The 24,721-nt window shown below is 41.0% G+C and overlaps 1 protein-coding gene across 2 annotated transcripts in view; it reads right to left on the bottom strand.

The window, feature by feature from the left end:
- PRIM2 (DNA primase subunit 2) overlaps window positions 1-24,721 on the bottom strand; it is a 303,693-nt gene that overhangs the window by 80,253 nt on the left and 198,719 nt on the right. For both annotated transcript variants that reach the window (XM_027959198.3, XM_042236743.2), the window contains exons 9-10: window positions 19,242-19,314; window positions 15,565-15,750 (exon numbers count right to left, since the gene is read on the bottom strand). In XM_027959198.3, the coding sequence (XP_027814999.2) occupies window positions 15,565-15,750; window positions 19,242-19,314 (259 nt within the window). The remainder of the gene's footprint in view (window positions 1-15,564; window positions 15,751-19,241; window positions 19,315-24,721) is intronic.

Raw genomic sequence — 24,721 nt, forward strand, 5'->3', positions numbered from 1 at the left:
TGCTTGAGAGGCTAGTGTTATATCTACTAAGGCATGTGAAAGATTTCCAAGTATCCAATAAATGTTACTTGAATTGAATGCCCCTCCCACAAAAAAAACACTACTGTGTCCACCCCTCAAAAAGCCCATCACTAATTAGAAGGTAGTTCAATAGTTGTATTATAATGAAAGTTCTCTCAGTCTGGTACAGACTGTATTCCTTGAGGCTATGAGTCATGTCTCATGAATGTTTCTCCCCCTCATAGTCCTTAAAGCACTGGTATATGTAGATTTTAAATGCTATGAATATGTAAGCTTCTATAGTCTAATAAAATCAGTGTTCTTTCCCAAAAAGAGGATCTTGGGATTTTCTCCCCACCTCCGCTACACTTAGGGCTCAGGAGAGTAGTTAAATTATCAGGTGTTCAGAAATGCCTAGCCCTCTGTTTCCTTCAATATTCTGGCTTTCTTCATCTTTTTAAAAGAGGAGGAAGAGGAGGACAATTCCATCAAAGCAGACCAAGAGTTTGTAGTGTGGCCTCTCCAGCAGACAGGAAGATCCTGTGACCTTGGACCTTCCACTTACTAGGAAACTCACTGAGCTTCAATACAGTTTGCTTCAGTATATAAAATGTTCTCTTTCCGAGTTTTGTATCTCTCCATAAAGAGGAAACACCACAAACCAGTCACTCTGGCACTCAGGGTCCACTGGTCTGAGGAGAAGCTGCCGTATAAGCAGTCAGAAGAGTTAAGTCACTCAGCCGCAGGGTTTCCCTGAGACAATAACAGCTTGTTCCTGACCAATTGTACCTTTTAAATGAAAAGTAAGTCTTTATTGTGAAAAAGAAAAGAAGCGTTATTCTCTCAGTCATGTTCGACTCTTTGTGACCCCAGGGACTGTGGTCTGCCAGGTTCCCCTGTCCATGGGATTCTCCAGCAAGAGCACTGGAGTGGGCAGCCATTCTCTTCTCCAGGGGAATCCCAGGGATCAAACCTGGGTCTCCTGCACTGCAGACAGATTTTTTAATATCTGAGCCACCAGGGAAAACCAGGTCTCTATTACTAGAGCTAAATCTAAAAATGAAGGGAGAGGGGAAAAAACAAAAGTAGCGCATCCGATAACTTATAATGAGGAAAACTAACAGCTTGACACAGGAGGACAGTTTTCGACCAAGGAGTACATAGTGAGGAAAGACTATGTAGATAGCTTTCTATCCCTGCCATGTGGGTGGCTAGAGAATGAAAGCCTTAAGACAGTTTTTTTGCTACAACAGCACTTAAAATCTAGTTGACATTAAAAGAAGTACTGAGGGGGTAATCACTGCTGGCTCAGATATTTAGGAAAAGGCTAACACAAGAGTCGGGCCTTAGAGGATCAATAGGAAAGATTTTTTGGCTCCAACCAACAGTGGCTTAAATGAAATCTAATTCATCTCCAGTAGTACTGAAATTAATTCCATTCAGTTGTCATTGATTATTTAGAATTTTCTCCCTGACCTGAAAGCACAATCTCTCTCTTTTCTCTAGGCAGTAAAATTACCCATCCTACAGGCAGATTTAAATTATCTTAAAAAAAAAAATTACTTATGGTTTTATGTAAATTACATATGGTTGAATGTAAATTTATAAATTTAACAATAGTATAGGTTTTAAAACAATATTTACATGTAAATCATGCATACCATGGACTCCACTAGAAGGAGTTCTCATTACTGGCTAAAATGAAACACAATACAATTGTAAACAGAGTTTAAATGATATTACCACAGCATTATTCAACTTGCATACTTTATGTAAAAGGCCTCAAGGTGCAATCAATAAGTTAATAATTAAAATACATAAAACTGCAGGAGATAACAATCATCATAAAATTACATTAAAATAATGTTTAACAGTGACTTATCAGAAAGAGCTCATTACTTTAGATTTTTTTTTAAACTATCCCAGAAGGCCCATGAGTTGGAGAACAACAGTAAGAAATGGAGACTGCCTTATATATGGTATTTTTGGAAATCACCTTGGTTCTAAGTCTCTGTGGTAAGAATTTAGAAACTGCAGAAACATCTGCTTGAATTTACATGTGGCCAAGGCAGCACTTTGAAAAGGGTAAAGAAGCAGGAAGAGGGGATAGGAAGCAGCTGTGTTGTTACATCCCTGAAATTCCAAGATCCAGCCAGTGTTTCAGTGGTCATAGTATCATTCCTGAAGGCCACCCAGACCTCATGGCAAGGAGGACAGACGAGTGCTCATGGTGATCTGCTCACTAATCCAGGCCCACCTGGCGGCAGAGGAGGGGCCACGAGAGCGAAAGTGACACAGGAGAGGTGAGAAGCCACACCCACCAGGAAAGACAAGGGGTGGGACGCCTCCTAGGAGGAGACATATTCTATGACCTCTTCTTGAATTACCTTGAAGGAAGCCGCTTTTGTTGGTGATAGTATATTCAAGTACACATGTCCTTGGAGAAGGAAATGTCAACCCACTCTAGTACTCTTGCCTGGGAAATCCCAGGGACAGAGGAGCCTTGTGGGCTACAGTCCGTTGGGTCACAAAGAGTTGGACACGACTGAGCAACTGAGCACATACATGTTCTAGATTTATGTTTTTCTAAATACATATTTTCAAGGGGAATTTTTAAGTGGTTTCAACCTGAAGGTAGAAATAAAAGCATGACTGTGATAAAAGGCATATCTAAGAAAATTAGTCAACATACACTTTTCCCCTCTGTTGGTAAAGAAATATCACATCTATGATAAAATCTGAAAACATCAAAGCGGAATGCACAACTAATCTTTAAAGGAGATTTGAAAGTACTGTCATTATATTTAAATCACCATACTTATACTGATAAAAAGGTCTTTAATCCACACATTACCAGTGAAATGTCAGTTTTACTAAATTGGCTTTACCAGTACACAAGCATTAACTGAACAATACTACTCACCACTACCAGCTAATGATGACAGCATGCTGCTGCGTAAATGTCTGCCCTTTCTGACCAGTGCTTTGTTTTCCACCGAACTAAGTATCGCTAAAACAAATAGGATAAAATACAACTTCTTTGCAGGGTTTTTAATATTACAAGGAGAATATCTGAGATGAATTTTCATTATGGAGTTTATTTTGAAAGACTATGGGAAACAGGCTTTATTTATAGGAAAAACGTCTCACTAAAAACTGTCCAGTTCAGTTCAGCTGTCATGTCTGACTCTTTCCCACCTCATGGACAGGCTTCCTTGTCCATCATCAACTCCTGGAGCTTGCTCAAACTCACATCCATCGAGTCGGTGATGCCATTCAACCATCTCATCCTCTGTTGTCCCCTTCTCTTTCCTCCTTCAATCTTTCCCAGCATCAGGGTCTTTTCAAATGAGTCAGTTCTTCCAATCAGGCAGCCAAAGTATTGGAGTTTCAGCTTCAGCATCAGTCCTTCCAATGAGTATTTAGGACTGATTTCCTTTAGGATGGACTAGTTGGATCTCCTTGCAGTCCAAGGGACTCCCAAGAGTCTTCTCCAATACCACAGTTCAAAAGGATCAGTTCTTCAGTGCTCAGCTTTCTTTACGGTCCAACTCTCACATCCATACATGACTACTGGAAAAACCACAGCTTTGACTAGATCAAACCATAGCTGTGATCACATGGATCACAGTCTTGTCTAACTCAATGAAACTATGAGCCATGCCATAAAGGTCCACCCAAGGTGGATGGGTTATGGTGGAGAGTTCTGACAAAACATGGTCCACTGGAGAAAGGAATGCCTTGAGAACCCCAGGAACAGTATGAAAAGGCAAAAAAAAAAAAAAAACCTGTACAAGGAAGGAACAAAAAAACCAGCAGGGTGGAGAGACTGCTGGATTCTTTGTCTGGTGATGACAGCACAGCCCTGCTAGGGGCAGCACTAGGACTTCAGTGCACAATGACTACTATGTATTTTTTTGAGGTCAATGGAAAAATTCAGAAATGAGGGTGGCATTTAGGAATCTATCTGCAGAGCTGAGAAAGTGTAAGAGACAGTCAGTCTTATTCAATGCAAAGGAAAAAAAGAAATAAAAGGTTGCAATAAAAGACTTTTTAAGGTGAAAAGATGTAAAAATAATACAAAGGATAAAGTAGCTAAGAGGATTAATTTAGCTCAAGATCTACACACTATGTTGCAGACATCAATCATCTCTCTTTGGGGTATCTCTCCAGTGGGGATAAACAGAGTCAGCAATTCTTTTGAGATTCTAGTAAGAAACCGCCTTTCTCCCTCCCTGGCTGAAACCAGAGATGAACTGAGCTTAGCGCCAGCTGGTGTGTGCCCGTCCTCTCCCAGGCTGTCCATGGCGGTGCCCACTGTCTCCTCCTGACCTGTCCTCAAGCCCTGACTTTCTAGCCAGCTCTGGCTGCCTGCAGCTCAGCTCATAGAGATCCACAGCACCACAGCCAAGGCTCTGAGATTCAGGATCTGGATTTCTGAGTGAATGTAGGTAGTTCTCCTTGACTCAAGTTTCTTCAGTATAAAATGGTGAGGACTGACGTTTGCTCATTTAGATTCTACTACAGTATAAATAAACAAGGCTCTTATGTAGAGTGCAAGTGGTGAGTAAAATGTCACGTTTGGTTTAAGCCTTCACTGACTACTCTATTCAGAACTACATTCCCTGCCTTCTCCCTAGCATCAGGAGTCTGGCCCATTTTGGAGTTTACACTTACCTAGTTACCTGGAGTCAATTTACTACTCTGTAAAACCTTAAACTAGTATCTTCTCATTATCATTTTCTCCTAAGAGCACTGCACATATTAACAACAAAAATTTAGACTACATTTTAAAATGGTGGGTAGTATGTCATTTTAATACAATACAATCCATAAGGTATCACTGATAAGACAAGAGCTACAAATGAAAGATTAAAGTTGAAGGGTTCTACTTTTTATCTCATTTTCAAGCATCTGGAGTAGAACATCAAAAGGAGTTATTACTGAAGCGGTTTTTCACCAAAATAGTGTTTGGAGGGAGGGATGATAACACCTATTTTATTCTAATGATAGATTTAACACAACACGTAATTTAATTGACCAGCAGATTAGCTAGCCTCCTGACAACTCATGAAGGCAAGTCCAACCTGCTCATGTCAATGTTTAAATATTAGTTCTTATACTATGTTATCTAGAATTTGTATTCCAAATGCAATGGAAGGCATGGAGCTAAGAGTTAAAACCTTAACATGCACACATCTTTATTATACAATAAAATACCTAGAATAACAAATACAACAGAAGCTTCATATAGCAAAACTTTAAAAAACACATTCTAGAAACATAGTAGCTGCTAAGGGTACCTTTAAATTACCACTCAAAAGCAAAGTGACAAAGATTTGACTACTTTCACTAGAAACTACTTTTTATTACATTTCAAATACTTTCTTAGGATATAGCTAATGGGAAAATTCAAACAAAACAAACTTTTCTTTGGAAAAAAAGCCAAAAACATAACCAATTAAACTAAAGTTTGTGTCCAAACTTTATTATAAAGTTTTATAAACTTAAATAGATTTATAAATATATGGAGAAAACACATGAATGATTATAGACTAATCCATTTATCAATTTTTTAAATTAACTGACACTGCTTTAGTACTTTATAAATTACACAGTATTTCATGCATATTCTCATTTCTTAGCAACGTTTTAGTAGGTTACATTGTCCCCTTTTTAATGATGATGTAATCCCAACTCTGGTGATTAGACACAGAGCTGAAAATCTCTGTTCTAAGCTGAGCCCTCTTAGATTTACATGGCGGGTCCGACATGCCTACATTCAACACAACACGCCTGTTCCTCCTGAAAGCACTGGGGAAAGCACATGAAATGGAATAACACAGACCTGGGTTCTAACTCCCAGGTGGTGCTAGTGGTAAAGAATCCAGCTGCCAATGCAGGAGATGTAAGAGACGCAGCTTTGATGCCTGGAGGAGGGCACAGCAACCTACTCCAGCATTCTTGCCTGGAGAATCCCACGGAAAGAGGAGTCTGGCAGGCTTCAGCCCACTGGGTTGCAGAGAGTCGGGCATGACTGAAGCGACTCAGCACACACGCACAGGTCCTAACTCAGGTCCGCTCAGGCGCCACCTCTGCCGCCTGGAGAAAAACCATTAAACTCTCCATGCTGTTGTTTAGTTGGTCAGTTGTGCCCAGCTCATTGCCACATGACCCCATGGACTGTAGGCCACCAGGCTCCCCTGTCCATGGGACTTCCAGGCAAGAACACTGGAGTGGGTTGCCATTTCCTTCTCCATGGGATCTTCCTGACCCAGGGATCAAAATGGTGTCTCCTGCATTAGCAGGCGATTCTTCACCACGGAGCCACCAGTGAAGCCCAGACTCTTCACACTGCTGCTGCTGCTAGTCGCGTCAGCCGTGTCCGACTCTGTGCAGCCCCACAGACGGCAGCCCACCAGGCTCCCCCGTCCCTGGGGTTCTCCAGGCAAGAACACTGGAGTGGGTTGCCATTTCCTTCTCCAATGCATAAAAGTGAAAGTGAAGTCGCTCAGTCGGGCCCGACTCTTAGCGACCCCATGGACTACCAGACTCCTCCGTCAGCAGAGGATATTTATTTTGCACTGCTGCTGTGAGATTAAACGACACAAGGAACGTGGAAAGGACTTAGTGACAGCATGGCTGTGTTGCCAGGTCCTAAACCTGCACAAGCATTCCCTTCTGCCCTCTCTGCTTCTGCCCTCCGGCCACAAGGACTGCCAGAGAAAGCAATGAAATAGTGCAGACATAGTTAATTACAAATTTATGGTCTGGTATGGTTTCCTCATCAGTAAACAGACCTAAATAATAAATAGTATCCATCTCCTAGGACTGTTTTAATGCGTCCATAAGAGGATGTGTGTAAGTATTAATTGTGGTGTCTGGCATAGGCAAGGCACTGGCTAAGTGGTTACACTGGACTCATTCTGCTGCAGCCTTTCAATCTCAGTAATTGTCACAGGTGACCGCCTCTGCCTGTGCAGGTCCAGAAGGTGTTAGTCTACACTCCTTCCAACATTCCTTAAGCCCTGTTGGCACCCAACCTTCTGGTAAGTGATCTCCTGCCTCCGTTACTAGAAAAATAGGAGGTGGGCATGAGTTTACCCGGCTCCGCTTTCTTCCTCCCAACACTTATTTACCAGCTTAAAATCTCTCAGAAAACCACCGTCAAGTCTCAGACAAATATCCTCACTCAACTCCTAACTCATCTCATTCCCTCATTCAACACATTTTACTGACCATCTACGGCCATTCAGGCACTCAGCTGGCTGCTGGGGACAGGGAGCCAGAACAGAAAAGTTCCTGTTCTCAGGAGCATGGTGGGAGTGGGCTGATCACACTGCATAATGACCATACTATAAACAGATGCAGGTTCATAAACGATCTTCCCATTACCCCAGGCCTTGAGTCCTCACTCACTTCCGGCGCCTCCTGCATCTCCAGGAGCCCCAGTGCTTCCGCCCTGCCCACGTGAAGACAACCTCTGTCCACACAGGCATCTCCTACAGCAAATGGTTCTATTTCTCATCTTCCTGATTTCTCAGACTCCTAGACATTACTGCTGTTGCCTCTATTTCGTCATCTATCATTAAGACCAGGAAATCTGTCTCCTGTTCTGTACTTTTCTTAGAAGTAACTTTCAACATATACTACCCATGCTGGGTATCAGGAACAGCTTACTTCAGAAAACCTCCTCCTTCTTAGTGCCTGCACCCCAGACTATTCTCGCTCTTTCTCTCCCATATTTCTAGTAATTCAGGTCTCACCTCAGGCTCCTCCATCACTACTACAATGGGGTTATCCCTCGAAGCTGAGCCTCTGCTCTCTGCACTGTTCTACATTCTCCATCTGCCCATTCACTTACCTGCATGAGTCTTTTCCCCCCACTCTCCCTGCTGCTGCTGCTGCTAAGTCGCTTCAGTCATGTCCAACTCTGTGTGACCCCATAGATGGCAGCCCACCAGGCTCTTCTGTCCCTGGGATTCTCCAGGCAAGAACACTGGAGTGGGTTGCCATTTCCTTCTCCAATGCATGAAAGTGAAAAGTGAAAGTGAAAAGTAAAACTGAAGTCGCTCAGTCGTGTCCGACTCTTTGCGACCCCAGGGACTGCAGCCCACCAGGCTTCTCCGTCCATGGGACTTTTCAGGCAAGAGTACTGGAGTGGGGTGCCATTGCCTTCTCTGCCACTCTCCCTGAATGGCTCTTAAATCCACATCCCTGCATTTCTCCTAGCAGAACAGCACCTCTCACTCTCTAAGGGCCCCATAAGAACCACAGAAGAAGGAAGGAACAGATAAGCCAACCAATCAACCAAGAAGAATTTCTACCTGGACATGGATTTAAATTTACACCAAAAACTCAACTCATGATCCATTTCTTTACTCTGATCCCAGACCCATCAGGTCCACACACAACCTCTGCTCCTGGAGTTCCCACCTTCCTATTACCTGTGGACTGTCCAACCTCCACTCTCCTGCAACCTCTTCCCTGAACCCTCCATTTAAACTTGTCCTAATAATACCACGAGAAGACCTGACTCTCTCCCAATCTAAAGGCTGCATACCACTTCCAGATTCTCTTCTGAAAAAACAATTATCCCTGTTTAACACTCGCTAGTGGCTTTCTCTTGACTAAAAATGAGGCTCATTTAAAGCAACTCTATTCTCACACTAATCTCTCTCTTCCTGTCTCATCTCCTACTTTCCTAAATTCTACACCACAAATAAACAATAGTATTTTATAAACACTTTTAAGTAGGAAAACCCTCTTTTAAGTGAAATCTTACATAGAATTCCAACACATAAAAATAGATGAAGGGACTGTTTTGTTACACTTGTTAAAGTGGGGACAGAAATCAGACATCTCAGTCTCCCCTGTAAACTTCAGCCCTCTTTCCTCTGGAACCGAGGAGTTTCCAAGAAAACAGCCTGAAATGCATTCCCTTAGTCTAAATCCCTTAAACATTTCCTAAAACAAATCATTGCTTCTGGAATTCAGTCTTTCCCCTTAACCCTCCTCTCTATTTTAGGTGACATGAAATCTTAACAAGCCATCAGATTCTATTCTACTTGTAGAAACTTTACTGAAGTCCTAAATGAGAAGAGCTAGCATTTACTACATGCCAGAATCTGGACTAATCCTTTACCAAATCCTCAACACATCAATCAAGTGTAAACAGGGACAGAGCTATATACTCACAGATGGATACACAGTTACTGTCCATATTCTGTAGATGAAGACACATACCAGGTAATCTGCCCAAGTGTGCAAACACTGGAGTCAAATGTCAATTCACTCTGACTCCAAGTCAGTACTTCATATTAGTTTTCTCCAACCTTTTTCATATGAGCACGTGTAAAACACTGTTCTGTAAAGGAAGTGGAAGGAGCTACTCACAGTTGAAGGCAACTAACCCTGAGCACCCCAGGCCCAGCCTGACTCCTTCAAGGGCTCAGGGGGCACCATCGAGTGTGCTGGAGGGGCTCCAGCTGAGGAACTCTGCTGTGTGTGTTCATTTAGTATTGACCAGCACCTGACATGCAGCCAGACCTCAAATATATACACATGGGTTACTAACAAAAGACAACATTACACTCAAATTGCAACAGAAATAGACCAGAGAACAAACAGCTGGAGATTTTCACCCCTCTATTTGATAAACTATGATCACTTAGATTTCTATGAGGCAACATGTAAAGGACGGTTCTCAGTCTGCAGTGTGCATTACTTCCATGTGGAGTCTTGGAAACCATCAGCTATGGACCCGCCTCCACAGTCTGATTCTGACAGTCATCATTTCTGACAAATTCCCAGACACTGCTAAAGCTGATGCTGCTGACTGGGGTCACGGTAGAACCACTGGTGTTAAAAAGAAAAACCCAGTGGTAAATATGCTTTATATATGCACACCCCATCAGCCAAATACTTCATCCTTGGGTGGTCCATTTTTAATGACATAGGTCTGCAATAAGTCATGATGCGAGCTGGATCTGGGACAAAAGACAAGCATTTTTACAGTGCTAAACACTGCCTGACCCAATTATGACAACATGGAGTAGACCTCGGGTACAGCCTCACCAGGGAGGAGAACTCAGCCACATAACACTTTTGTGATCTACAGTGCACTTAATGTCCAACAGAATCGGGTCAAAGCAATTCAGACAACAGCTCTACAAGCAATGTGATTAAGCGGACACATTGCTTTGAATTTATGAGAAGAATTACCTAGTTCAATTTAATCTTTAACAAAGCCAGTGGCTGAAGGGATTTAATATCCAAATTTCAAGTGAAAGAATATTTAGTGCCAAGTTTCTTCATGCTTTTAATAGAGGTTTGATTAATTTTATCTCTTGCGCACAGGGTGAGGCTTTTTCTCAGGTAGACTGCCATGTAAATTATAATTACAACAAGAAAAACTTGCATAAAACTGTACTGATTCATAAATATATTTTATTTGCATAATGCATAAGTGCATTTATTCAGGAATCTCAGAAATTACTTAAGGAATAAGACATTCAAAGCTTTGGATACCTCCTTTAGAATCATTTATAAATCCAAACAATCTTATGTGAAACCTAAGTGCAATTTTTACATGTCCTTGATCCCCAGTGACAAGAGCAACTGAAAAAGTTTTATTGTTAAATTTTTAATATATCATAAACATTCACAATATAATTAATCAATTAATCTAATATAAAAATCCTACATAATAAAACTAATACTTTGGGAGGAAGTTATTCCCTAAAGCAACTAGTCTGCTACAAGATGATTCATCACAACAGAATGTTCTCTAGAAGGGGGTGATGTTTTAATACTAGAATTCCTTACACTCTAGTATAATATGCATCCAAATAAAAATGATATTTGAATATACCGACAGGTCAAATCCATACAGAAGTCTGAAAGCAGACATTCAAAAATCACAACAACCCCCAAACCAGCTGACAAAAATAAAACCTGGTGAATGAGCAGCAGCAACAAATAATGGAAGAATTATAAAATAATGGTAGAAAAACAAACAATGGGAGAGCCTGGTCTGCTTTCCCATGGTTCCTGCTGCCGTGTACTGCTGTCCTTTCCTCTCTTTCAACTGATCAGCACCATCACCTCCTTCAAACCTTGATGTGAGACTGATCTCACCAAATCTCTAGCACAACCCTCTCTAGTAACTTCCTGCCTCCATGCCACCTCAATAACATGCTCCTCCTCACCACCGTGTTGTGTAATTGTGCTCTGGTTACTTCTCTCAGGTCACTCTATTACCAAATATATTGAAATCTTATAAAGCAAAAGTCTTTTAAAAAAATCACTGTTGGCCGATACAATCTAAAATCCATATTTAAATAAGTGAAATTCATTTCAACCAAGAGAGAATGGAAGTGGAAACCTTGTTCATACTATTTTCTGTGTAAACTTTTATAACATCTCAAATTGATCGTATGATGTTAATGAATGTTCAAAGCTATGAAATCATGTATCTTCAAATTACACGATCACGACCCTACACAGCTGGTCCTAGTTGGTAGTCATTTATCTAGCAAGACTAGGTCCTACTGGCTACTAATCCTTCCATTCTTAGTAACCGTGTTGGAGGGAGGGGGGGGAGCCTGCATTTGCAGAATCACCTCTGCCACAAGTATACTTTCACAGTTCAATTCCTCCTACCTACAAGATGATCACTTCCTGCTCCCCCAAAAGCAACAGTAAGGTATCCATAATTTCTGCTCAGATGCACAAAGCAACGAATGTCAAATAAGTTACAACAAGGGCATGAACAGAAGAAAAAGCAATCAGAAGTATGGTCACCTGGGAAACCATAGAAAGGAGCAGTCAGGTGAGAATGACTGAATCACCTCAGAAGCATCCTGCACTGTCAGGAAACAAGCTATCCAACAGAAGCAATGTTCCAAGTAAATTCTGGGCTCAATGTCAGGTCCTTTCATTAGAGCACTACAAAAAATGTCCAATATATCCTCCATAATCGTGCTCTACACACAGTATTTTAAGGAATCAATTTTCTATACCTCTAAAAAGTATTTTAAATTGTATGTACCATTTAACAAGTAAGTACAGTTGAAGAGAGTATTTTTGTAAACAGATGCTAAATTAATTTCATTGCAAATATATGTAAGATATAAATGAGAAAAACATGAACTTTTATTTACAACAACAGATTGTAACAACAGAACACTAGAGAGACACAGTAAATCATATGTGTACCTTAAAATATTTTCATCAAAATAATATATTTGCTGTAATCAGTAATAGGCTAATGAAAATACAGATCGCTACATATTACTAGAAAGATAAAAATTATTGATTTTTCTTTTCCAATAATTTTTGAAGAAAACTTTAATATTTTAAAATAAAAATCTCATTTGAAAAATTTTTTCAAACACATAGGTTTAAAAGTAAATACTGATGGCCTTGATATGAGACCATCCCAGATACACACATAAGCCAGCGGGGAGGAGGGGGGCGCAAGACAGATGCACAAGCCAAAGGCCTGGAGCCCAGATCTGCGTTTACCCCGCTTAGTTACAGCACAAACCAGGCTAAAGAGCTACCTCAGCTTCACTAACTTCACTGAAAACCCAACCTTGAAAATCCTTACTTACTGTGATGGTTAATTTTTTGACCATCACAGGCCCCAGACCTCGGGCCATATTATTCTGGATATGTCTGTGAGGGTGTTTCTAAAGGAGATTAAAATCTGAACTGGTAGACTGAGTGGAGCAGATGCCTCCCCACTGTGGTGGGCCTCATACAATCCTCCCCAGGCCTGGACAGAACCAAAAGGCCCACTCTTCTGTGACTAAGAGGTTATATCCTGTTTCCCCGGTGGCTCAGATTGTAATGAATCTGCCTGCAATGCAGGAGACCCAACTTCGATCCCTGCGTCAATAAGATCTCCAGGAGAAGCAAATGGAAACCTACTCAGGTAATCCTGCCTGAGAATTCCGCAGACAGAGAAGACTGGTGGGTACAGTCCATGGGGTCTCAAAGAGTTGTACACGACTGAGTGACTAGCAAACTGTGTGGATCACAACAAACTGGGGGAAGTCCTAAAAGAGATGGGAATACCAGACCACCTGACCTGCCTCTTGAGAAATCTGTATGCAGGTCAGGAAGCAACAGTTAGAACTGGACATGGAACAAGAGACTGGTTCCAAATAGGAAAAGGAGTACATCAAGGCTGTATACTGTCACCCTGCTTATTCAACTTCTATGCAGAATACATCATGAGAAATGCTGGGCTGTATGAAGCACAAACTGGAATCAAGATTGTCAGGAGAAATATCAATAACTTCAGATATGCAGATGATACCATCCCTATGGCAGAAAGTGAAGAACTAAAGAGCCCCATGATGAAAGTGAAAGAGGAGAGTAAAAAGTTGGCTTAAAACTCAACTTTCAGAAAACTAAGATCATCTGATCCCATCACTTCATGGCAAATAGATGGGGGAAAAAATGGAAACAGTGACAGACTTTATTTTCTTGGGGTCCAAAATCACTGCAGATGGTGATTACAGCCATGAAAGTAAAAGATGCTTGCTCCTTGGAAGAAAAGCTATGACCAACCTAGTCAGCCTATTAAAAAGCAGAGACATTACTTTGTCAGCAAAGTTCCATCTAGTTAAAGCTATGGTGGTTCCAGTAGTCATGTATGGATGTGAGAGTTGGACTATAAAGAAAAGTGAATGCCGAAGAATTGATGCTTTTGACCTGTGGTGTTGGAGAAGACTCTTGAGAGTCCCTTGGACTGCAAGGAGATCCAACTAGTCCATCCTAAAGGAAATCAGTCCTGAATATTCATTGGAAGGACTGATGCTGAAGCTGAAACTCCAATACTCTGGCCACCTGACACGAAGAACTGACTCACTGGAAAAGAACCTGACGCTGGGCAAGACTGAAGGCAGGAGGAGAAGGGGCAGACAAAGGATGAAATGGTTGGATGGCATCACCAACTTGATGGACATGAGTTTGAGTAAGCTCCGGGAACGGGTGATGGACAAGGAAGCCAGGTGTGCTGCGGTGGGGTCACAAAGAGTAGGACACAACTGAGCAACTGAACTGAGTGACAAAAACACACACACCTCCTGTCTGAGGGCTGTGAGTTCACTCATGGATTTTTTTTCCTGCCTTCAGACTCAAACTGAAACACCAACTCTTTCTTCTTGGCTCTTGAACCTGCTACATGCAGACTCTGGGGACACAGCCTCCATAATCACATGGGCTGTTAAATACCTGTCTTTTTGTATACATACACACACACACACACATACACACATACACACACAATTGGTTCTGTTTCTCTGGAGAACCCTAACACACATATCTACTTAATACATCAACTTCCTAATAAAAAGATCAAAAAACATTTTCAATAACATACAGTGATGTCAATGACAGAGCAAAGTTCTCACAATGGCTAATTTACAGACTTTCTAGTCATTTAGTAGTATGATGGAATTCAACAAAACTTCAGTCTACAGTCTACAGTCTACAGTCTTTCACCAAGTAAACTGATCCCTTGATGAATACATACAGAGGACAGAATCAGAATTATAATCAGAGATTTATCTGCTCAGAATACTGTTTGCAATAACATTTATGACACAGTCAAATGGATACAACCAAGTGTTCAATAACATGCAAATGATTATATCACTTTCAAAGGATGTGATTTCATGCAACTAACACAAATGACATTTTCAAAAATAATTCAACCACCTAAGAAAATGATCATAATATAGTATCAGTTTTTAAAATGAGAAAAAAAAAATGATATCTCAAGCTTACAGTGATAAACATCTACCTAAAAATTCCCTGTGAAAGATTTACAAAATGAACTTATGGTTACCAGGGGTAAAGGACAGTTAAGGCGTTTGGGAAGGTCATGTACATACTGCTATATTCAAAATGGAAAACCAACAAAGATCTATTGTATAGCACACAAAAATCTACTCAGCGTTATGCGCCAGCCTGGATGGGAGCAGGGTTGGAGGAAAATGGGTACATGTATATGTATGACAAAGTCCCACAGCTATTCATCTGAAACTACCACAACATTGTTAATCGGCTATGCCCAAATACAAAACAACTTTTAAAGTTTGAGAGAAAAAATAAATTCCCTGTGAAAGATTCTGCATAACACAATAAAATGCATTCAGAACTGTTTTCACTTTATTCTTTCTCAACATTTCCTAGTTCTGTGCATGTATGTATATGTGCCTCTATATATTACATATACAGATGCATTCCTACAGAAACACAACTCAGAACACAATTTCAGGTATACTGGCAGTCTACCTACCAAGGAGAAGTACAGCATCCTCATCCAAGCATTACTTCACATCTTACACTGGCTGTTTCAATCTTACCCTTTGAACTGAATCAACCTTTCCCAACCTTCTGTTTAGCAAATATTAGATTAATTAATGACTTTCTTTTTATGTAGGTAAATTATAGAATTTCAACTACATTTCAGAGGCATATTGAAAAATTTTTTAATCTTCAGACCAAATTAAAATTTCAGTTACTGCTCAGATTTTCCAAAATTACCTTATCTGGATCCATCTTCCCTCTGATAAATTCTTGCTTCCAGAACTGCAACGCCTGTTCCAAGGTTAGGCCAATGCCCTTAAGGAAGAGGCCATACTGCATGCGGCCTCCATGACGGAGATGGTGATTTTCCCGCAGGGCTTTATGTAACTGACGCATGCAGGGTGGGAAGCACTTGGTAGAAAGCTACAGAAAAAAAGAATACATTGTTATTTTTCAATCCCCACAATAGCTGTTACAAAATCAATCTAATTTGCAAATTGCAAATTCAGTTTAACTGGAATAAAAACAAAAACCATAAAGAAGTTATTAATGTCTCACTGTGACTAGAGATGAATTGTTTTTTCTTGTTAATATTTTTATACTGATTACATGTCAAAATGATACTATTTTAGATATATTCAGTTCAATTCAGTTCAGTCGCTCAGTCGTGTCTGACTCTTTCGACCCCATGAACTGCAGCACACCAGGCCTCCCTGTCCATCACCAACTCCCAGAGTTCACTCAGACTCACGTCCATCGAGTCAGTGATGCCATCCAGCCATCTCATCGTCTGTCGTCCCCTTCTCCTCCTGCCCCCAATCCCTCCCAGCATCAGAGTCTTTTCCAATGAGTCAACTCTTGGCATGAAGTGGCCAAGGTACTGGAGTTTCAGCTTTAGCATCATTCCTTCCAAAGAAATCCCAGGGCTGATCTCCTTCAGAATGGACTGGTTGGATCTCCTTGCAGTCCAAGGGACTCTCAAGAGTCTTCTCCAACACCACACTTCAAAAGCATCAATTCTTTGGCGCCCAGCTTTCTTCACACTCCAACTCTCACATCCATACATGACCACTGGAAAAACCATAGCCTTGACTAGATAGACCTTAGTCGGCAATGTCTCTGCTTTTGAATATGCTATCTAGGTTGGTCATAACTTTTCTTCCAAGGAGTAAGCGTCTTTTAATTTCATGGCTGCAGTCACCATCTGCAGTGATTTTGGAGCCACCAAAAATAAAGTCTGACACTGTTTCCACTGTTTCCCATCTATTTCCCATGAAGTGACGAGACCGGATGTCATGATCTTCGTTTTCTGAATGTTGAGCTTTAAGCCAACTTTTTCACTCTCCTCTTTCACTTTCATCAAGAGGCTTTTGAGTTCCTCTTCACTTTCTGCCATAAGGGTGGTGTCCTCTGCATATCTGAGGTTACTGATATTTCTCCTGGCAATCTTGATTCCGGCTTGTGCTTCTTCCAGCCCAGCGTTTCTCATAATGTATTCTGCATAGAAGTTAAATAAGCAGGGTGACAATACACTGCCTTGATGTACTCCTTTTCCTATTTGGAACCAGTCTGTTGTTCCATGTCCAGTTCTAACTGTTGCTTCCTGACCCGCATATAGGATTCTCAAGAGGCAGGTCAGGTGGTCTGGTATTCCCATCTCTTTCAGAAGTTTCCACAGTTGATTGTGATCCACACAGTCAAAGGCTTTGGTACAGTCAATAAAGCAGAAATAGATGTTTTTCTGGAACTGTCTTTCTTTTTCGATGATCCAGCGGATGTTGGCAATTTGATCTCTGGTTCCTCTGCCTTTTCTAAAACGAGCTTGAACATCTGGAAGTTCACGGTTTACGTATTGCTGAAGCCTGGCTTGGAGAATTTTGAGCATTACTTTACTAGCGTGTGAGATGAGTGCAATTGTACGGTAGGTTAAGTAAATTACTGACATTTATTTTACCTATTTCTTTTTTTTTTCCCAATTAAACTTTCTCTTTTGAGATAACTTTAGATTCCCATGCAGTTGTAAGAAATAATACAAGGAAATGTCATGTATCAGGTTTCCCTTAAAGGTAATATCTTGTAAACCTGTAGTGCATTATCACCACCAAGATACTGACACTAACACAATCCGCTCATCTTAGATTGTCTGTGACACTCACATGCTCATATCTGTGTACTTAACTCTATGGAACTTTTTCCCGTGTAGGTTGAAGAATCCCGACCCCGCCACCAGGCTCCCTTTTTATAACCTCCATCTTCTGCAGCCTGCCCCCACCATTCCCGAACCCTTGGCAACCACTAAGCTGTTCTCCACCTCTGTAACTTTGTCATTTCAAGAGCATTACATAAATAGAATCATATAAAGTTTTGAGAGTGGCTTTTTACTCAGCATACTTCCTACAAAATTCATCTAAATTATTGCAGCTATCAATAGCTCATTCCTTTTTTATTGCTGAGTAATATCTCCTCAGTGTGTGGATGTAATATCATTTGTCTAACCATTCACTCATTCACTCATTGAAGGACATTTGGGTCAAATCCAGTCGAGGGTTATTTCAAATAAATGAGTGTATGGGTTTTCATGTATATCTAACATTTCATTTTACTGGGATAAATGTTCAAAAGTATAACTGGTGAATCACAGATGAAATTTTAAAATAACCCAAAAAATAAGAGAAATGGCTCTCAAAAGGCAAATTCAAATAAATGTTTTAAAGAAATTAACAATTAAAGAAAACTTTTTTCATTTATGGTCTCAGCTGTTATCTCCCTCACCTTCTCAAGTATCCTCCTCCTGAGACTTAACTCCCACCTCTCATGAGCTCCTTGGTAGGTTCCACTTTGCTTGGGAGCAGTCATGGGTCTCACTTTGCTCCCCTGACTGACCAGGCAGCCTCTTTGTCTTTCACTGTAACAGCTTCTACTTGATTATAATTTCTCAAATAGGAAGATGATCTCAGAATCTCTCCCTACTCACCATTATAACTCTTGTTTCCAAGCATTAAAACCTCAATGTACTTTTAATTTACTGTAAATAGTTTGGTAATTATCTAAACAAAGATTATTTATGGTTGACTTAGTTTCCCTTTTCTGGGTAATGCAGAAATCCTACAGTGCATTGAAGTGAAATACTATACAGTAAAAGTACAGTTGAGTGTACACGCCTTGATTCCCCTATAGAGCCACAAAGTGAAGTTGAAATGAACTGCCCACTCTGGCTGCAACACGAGACATATACTTAGTGTCATGGAATAATCTGCATCCTTCTCAAATTTATATGCTAAGTCCTAACCCCACAACCTCAGAATGTGGCTGTATCTACAGCTGGGACCTGTAAGAAGGCAATCAAGGTTAAATGAGATCATGGGGGTGGGGCCCTGGTCCAAGGTGATTAGCAGCCTTCTAAGCAGAGGAAGAGATAGAGGGATGGAGCAGACACCCAGAAGCCAAGGAGAGAGGCCCTCAGAAGAAACTGATAGCTGATAGCTCAATCATGAACTCTCACCCCCAGAACTGTGAGAAGATAAGATCCTGTTGTTCAGGGTACCCAGCCTATGGTTTGATGTTGCAGCAGCCCTAGGGGACAGCTATACTTAGTACTCTCCATTCCTCCTTTCCTAAATTATGTGGTGTTTAAATATAAACACATAAATACTATTTAAATGTCATCACTTAAAAGAAACCTCCTTTTGCAAAACTAATTAAATTGTTTTTATCAGACTACAAATAATTTTCTGATTGTTTGGTTTTCCTATAATGACAAAAAGTCATATGCACAGCGCATGGCATTCATTTCTTAGATGACTGGCAAGCAATGAAATAACGCTCTCTCCCATCACCCCACCCTAAACACAATCTCTGGCTTAAGAAAATCTGTTTTCTCTGTTGACAAAGGCTTAACAGGATGCGAAGCTTACCGAATCGATCTGATCTAGAGAAATCTTGCCAGCATTGCCCTGTGTACTGTAGTCTTGACCAGTGTAGGAATGACTAAAAAAAAAGAACAAAATATTAAAATCAAATTTATAAAAGATATTTTGATCACCTCAAAGGAAATTTTCAAAATTCTGACAAAAAGTCACGAGAAAACATTTCATACGTAAACCTTAGGAGAAACATAGCCAAGTATTTCAAAGGTATTTCACCGAATATGTTTAAGTAACTTTCCCCATAAATAATACAGAAATGTAGTGCTCATCTGTGTCTCCCGATTCCTAATCTAGAGTGCTGTTTCCTTAAGAGCAATACGCAAACTGTTGAAGTTCACAGTCCTCTACTACTGACCCCTTGTAACAGCACAGTGCAGTGGCGGTGGTGGTTTAGTCACTAAGTCGTGTCCAACTCTTGCGACCCCATGGACTCCAGCCCACCACGCTCCTCTGTCCATGGGATTTTCCAAGCAAGAATACTGGAGTGGGTTACCACTTCCTTCTCCAAGAGCACAGCACAAAGCTAGGGACAAACAGAGCTTATGTCTGAAGTCATTGCTCAGCAGACCCTAGAGTGAGTCACCAAGACTCTCCACACTCTGGATCCCTGTTTGTCAAATGGAGATGGCACTGCCTGCCTGCAGTGTTGATAGCAGGTTGGAGTTGAAATATTTTTTGTTAAAGGACTTAACATATCGTAATCACTATTCATTAAAATAGGTAACATGTGAACAGCACTTACATGTGCAGAGTACTCATTCATATCCTCTAATCTAGTCAAGGCCATGGTTTTTCCAGTGGTCATGTATGGATGTGAGAGTTGGACTGTGAAGAAGGCTGAGCTCCGAAGAATTGATGCTTTTGAACTGTGGTGTTGGAGAAGACTCCTGAGAGTCCCTTGGACTGCAAGGAGATCCAACCAATCCATTCTGAAGGAGGTCAGCCCTGGGATTTCTTTGGAAGGAATGATGCTAAAGCGGAAACTCTAGTACTTTGTCCACCTCATGTGAAGAGTTGACTCATTGGAAAAGACTTTGATGCTGGGAGGGATTGGGGGCAGGAGGAGAAGGGGACGACAGAAGATGAGATGGCTGGATGGCATCACTGACTCAATGGATGAGAGTCTGAGTGAACTCCAGGATTTGGTGATGGACAGGGAGGCCTGGCATGCTGCGATTCATGGGGTCGCAAAGAGTCAGACACAACTGAGCGACTGAACTGAACTGAACTGAATTGTATCCTTACAACAGCCCCAAGCAAGTGAGTTTACTGTATATTTGAGAAGAGGGGAACTTGAGGTCAGAGAGCAAGTCAGCAGTGCAGCAGGAATTCACACTTTGGACTCCCAACTTTCTGTTTGTTCACTACACCACACTACTCTACTGCTCTCTTCCCTGTGATACACTGTCGTCTTGTATATTTAGAAATGAGGAAATGCAACATGGTTCATTCTACCTGAAGTCTCCACCTGTACACTTTACCACCTCCTTGATACAACTCCATATCCACAGCTCCATCAACAAGGACTCAGATGCAGACATCCAGGAACCACATGGTTACACAGAAAACCACAGTCAAACAGGGGTTCATGCAGACCCCACAACTAAAGGAAGTTCTGGACTAAAGTATCGTTACAATCACAAGGGATTCCGATGCTCTCCTCTCTACTGCTCGGCACTAGAGCTTCTTGCTGCTGGTTAACATATGCCCTCAAGATGCTCTCAAGGGCTGCCTTCAAGGGCTTCCCTGGTGGCTCAGATGGTAAAGCATCTGCCTGCAATGTGGGAGACCCGGGTTCAATCCCTGGGTCAGGAAGATCCCCTGGAGAAGGAAATGGCAACCCACTCCAGTATTCTTGCCTGAAAAATCCCATGGATGGAGAAGCCTGGTAGGCTATAGTCCATGGGGTCCAAAAAAGAGTCAGACACGACTGAGCAGCTTCACTTTCACTTTCTTTCAAGCCGATCTGTAGAAAAGCTGTTCTACAGTCAATCAAGTCACTGATTAAACGATGGGTACGGATTATGAAGCAAAACTACCAGCTATCCCAAGACACTGCAGCCACTGGAGAGAAAAGTGTCACAAGTGCAGATGTCCCCTCCCCAAAATCCCCCCTCTATGGGCCAAGAATGGTCAGAATCACTCTGAGAACAGGACACGCAAATGGTGGAGACTGACACAGAACGATCCTGTACCTAAAACACATCTTCTGGCCTTTGGTTTTATTTCTCCCACCAGTAACAAATTTCTGACAGTATACCATAAAGGGATTCATTCTCTTTAGCCTTAGACTAGTAGTGCCATGGCACACAAAACTGAGGCTAAGTTAAAACAACAGCTGCCATTTAATTTTAATATTTCACATTTTAAAACAGAACACAAACAGAGAATTGTTTCAGTGAAGTGAAGTGTTAGTCACTCCGTCGTGTCTGACTCTTTGCGACTCTATGGACTGTAGCCCACCAGGCTCCTCTGTCCATGGAATTCTCCAGGCAAGAATACTGCAGTGGGTTGCCATTCTCTTCTCCAGGGGATCTTTCTGACCCAGGTTCAATCCCGACAAAGTAAAAACACATTTCACTTTCCAATGTATTTTATACATAGGGCAATGAAAACAGCATAGGGTTACGAGTCTGAAGACCTGCTCTCGTTTCTGGTCTTTAAATCACTCGTTTGGCAAACTGGCAATCAGCATTATTATCATTTGTAAAATAATGTTAATAATGTAAAATAGTATTAATAATGCCAGGCCTGCCTAACTGACAGAAATGCTGGGGAAATCAAATGAAATCATAAATTCAAAGTGCTAACTAAAATCACTAAAGCATATTCCAGTGCACAGACTGGAATGTACATATTCCAGTACACACATAAGACTGCCTTCTGGCAGTCCTGACCAGTAAGTACAGAGGACCACAAAACAGGATGGGAAGGGAGGCAACTGATCCTGGAGAGAATTCGTCCCCTAGTTGGGAGATGCTGGGTCACTCCCTGACCCTTGCATTTCTTAGGCTATAAATTGATCACAATCATCTAACAGAACTTTTCAGCTCAAATACATGAACAAATATAAAAGCTTTGTATAAATGATGTACAAACATGATTATAGTTATGAGTAAACAGTTTTCTCAGCCCAGATTAATGCAGTATACAAAGTACAAAGAGAAGATGTATAAAGAGGACCTGAAAGGCAGTTTAAAATGCTTCCTCAGTGCTTTGATAGGATATGCAAAAGGGCCAAATTTCAAGGAAAAAAGTTAAAAAGAGAATGGCAACAATGATAAACACAATGAATTTGCTGGGTATAAATAATTACAGAGAGAATATAAGGAAACTGTCAACATCACGTTTCTAAAAACATTATGAATAGACAGGAAAATGGCCACCAGCCAACCCAGTAAGGGCAAGTGCGGAACTCTCAGAAGAAAAGTGATAGAAATTTGAACTGAAGCATAAGTACTGGGAATGAGATTTCTCCTCCATTCATTCAGGATCAGAAAGGCTAGCTTGTATCTGGTTAAAGGAGTTGGTACATCACAGCTATTTAATACATACTTGAACTAGTTATGGATAGGTGAAGCCAAGGTGGGGAGGATTTTCAGATACAAGAAAAAGAAATCATGAGAAGCAGTGTATCCGATGGTCTGTAAGCAGTAAAACTTGCCCCATAAAACTATCTGGGGCAAGAATTCACATGAGCAGTTTATACTCGAGAAAGAAAGCAGAAATTGGAAGGATTGGGCAACAGAAAATCAGTTGGAAGAATATAATAATATTACAGACAAGAGAAGTCTTGGTAAAAACTGTAAAGTAGCAGCAACAGACAGAGAAAGGAAGGCAATTAAGGTAAAAGAAAAAGGAACAAACAGTGCTGCCATGAAAGAATAAAAATCCTCAAGAACAACTCACAGTAGCTCATGAGATGGGACCCTTGGCTTTCACTTGGAAGTGCAGAGGGAGCTATGAGGTGAGACCCCCAAGAGGCCCAGGACAAGTGAGGCACCTCAGCCACCCTCAGAGCCTGCGGCAGCTTCATGTCACACAGCTTTCAAATAATGCAGCTGCTACACCAGTGAGTGAAAACATGCGTAATGAACTGTCAAAATATTGTCTCAGTTTTACGACTTTAAAAACTTCATCAATTTTATTAACAAATACTTCTTAATCACTGTACTGGGGTAATAGAGAAAAACTAATACAAATGTTTTACTACTTTTTTATCATAATTTTTAAAAGTAAAAACAATTTCTAATTGGTTTGATACAGACACACCAAAAAACACTGTTTTCAGCCCATTTTAAATAATCACAGCTTTAAGAAATATTCGCTGTCACTAATATACAGTTTTAACAAGGGGGATTTAGTCAGCATAAAAGCTTTCTTGCTTCTAATCTTCCATAGAAAAATTAATGGAGACATAACACAAATATCACTTTTTCAATACGGTGGACAAAATACATATTTTAATGGGTCACGAAATTCAAATTATTTCACTAATCATTATCCTGCCAAATATAAAGAGGAATTTATGACTAATCAGAGAATTTTAAAAAGTCAAAATCTGATTTAATTTTCAGTTTAGCCACTAATTTGGCACAAGTGAAAAAGAAAAAAGATCAGTCAAACTACGCGTTAATCGTGCAGACTATGCATTAGTCCTCCAGCTGCGTCTGACTCTGCAGCCCCATGAACCTCTGCTCCTGTCCATGGAATCCTCCAGGCAAGAACACTGGTGTGCGCTGCCACGCCCTCCCACAGGGAATCTTCCCAACCCAGGATCAAACCTGGGTCTCCTGCACTGCAGGCAGATGCTTTATCATCTGAGCCACCAAGTTGTTCATCCATAAATGTGGAGAGTAACTTATTTCCATCCTGTATGCTAATTTATCTTCTATTTGTTAGAGTATCAGGAGAAAGGCACTGAGGTTTACATAAAATGGTATTGTTTTTCTCAAGTTACCAAAAAGTCAGAGAATAAAGATGTTGAGTCCACTATAATTGTACAGTTATACTGCACTGTACAAACAACACAAACACCTGCACTCACCAAATTGAACTAGAGAAATGCATAAAACCCAGAATGAACCTTATTTTTTTAAGGTCATTAGAATGTCAGACTCTCTATAACAGACATCTTCTCTATCACAGTAGTTGTCCTCTTCTAATTACCCTTTTTTCAAAAATAAACTTTCAAGAGTCTCTGCACTGTTCTTCAGTCCTTCATCAAGCACTTTTTTGACCAAGGAAAAGTCACAAAGTCGTGATGGGCCCAGAGATGATGCAAACAGTGCAACATGACGAGGTGTTGAGAACCCTGATGAGGATGCAGAGAACAGGCGCTTCTCAAAGCAGGGGGAGGACACGTCACATGCAGCCCCAAAACAGCACCACAGAGGGGGTGCTCAGGGACAGCATCCAGAATTCTGAGTGTCCGGAGAATGCTCTTGAGACAACTGACCACAGTGTCC

The sequence above is a fragment of the Ovis aries genome, chromosome 20, assembly GCF_016772045.2.
Source record: "Ovis aries strain OAR_USU_Benz2616 breed Rambouillet chromosome 20, ARS-UI_Ramb_v3.0, whole genome shotgun sequence".
NCBI classification, from domain to species: Eukaryota; Metazoa; Chordata; class Mammalia; order Artiodactyla; family Bovidae; genus Ovis; species Ovis aries.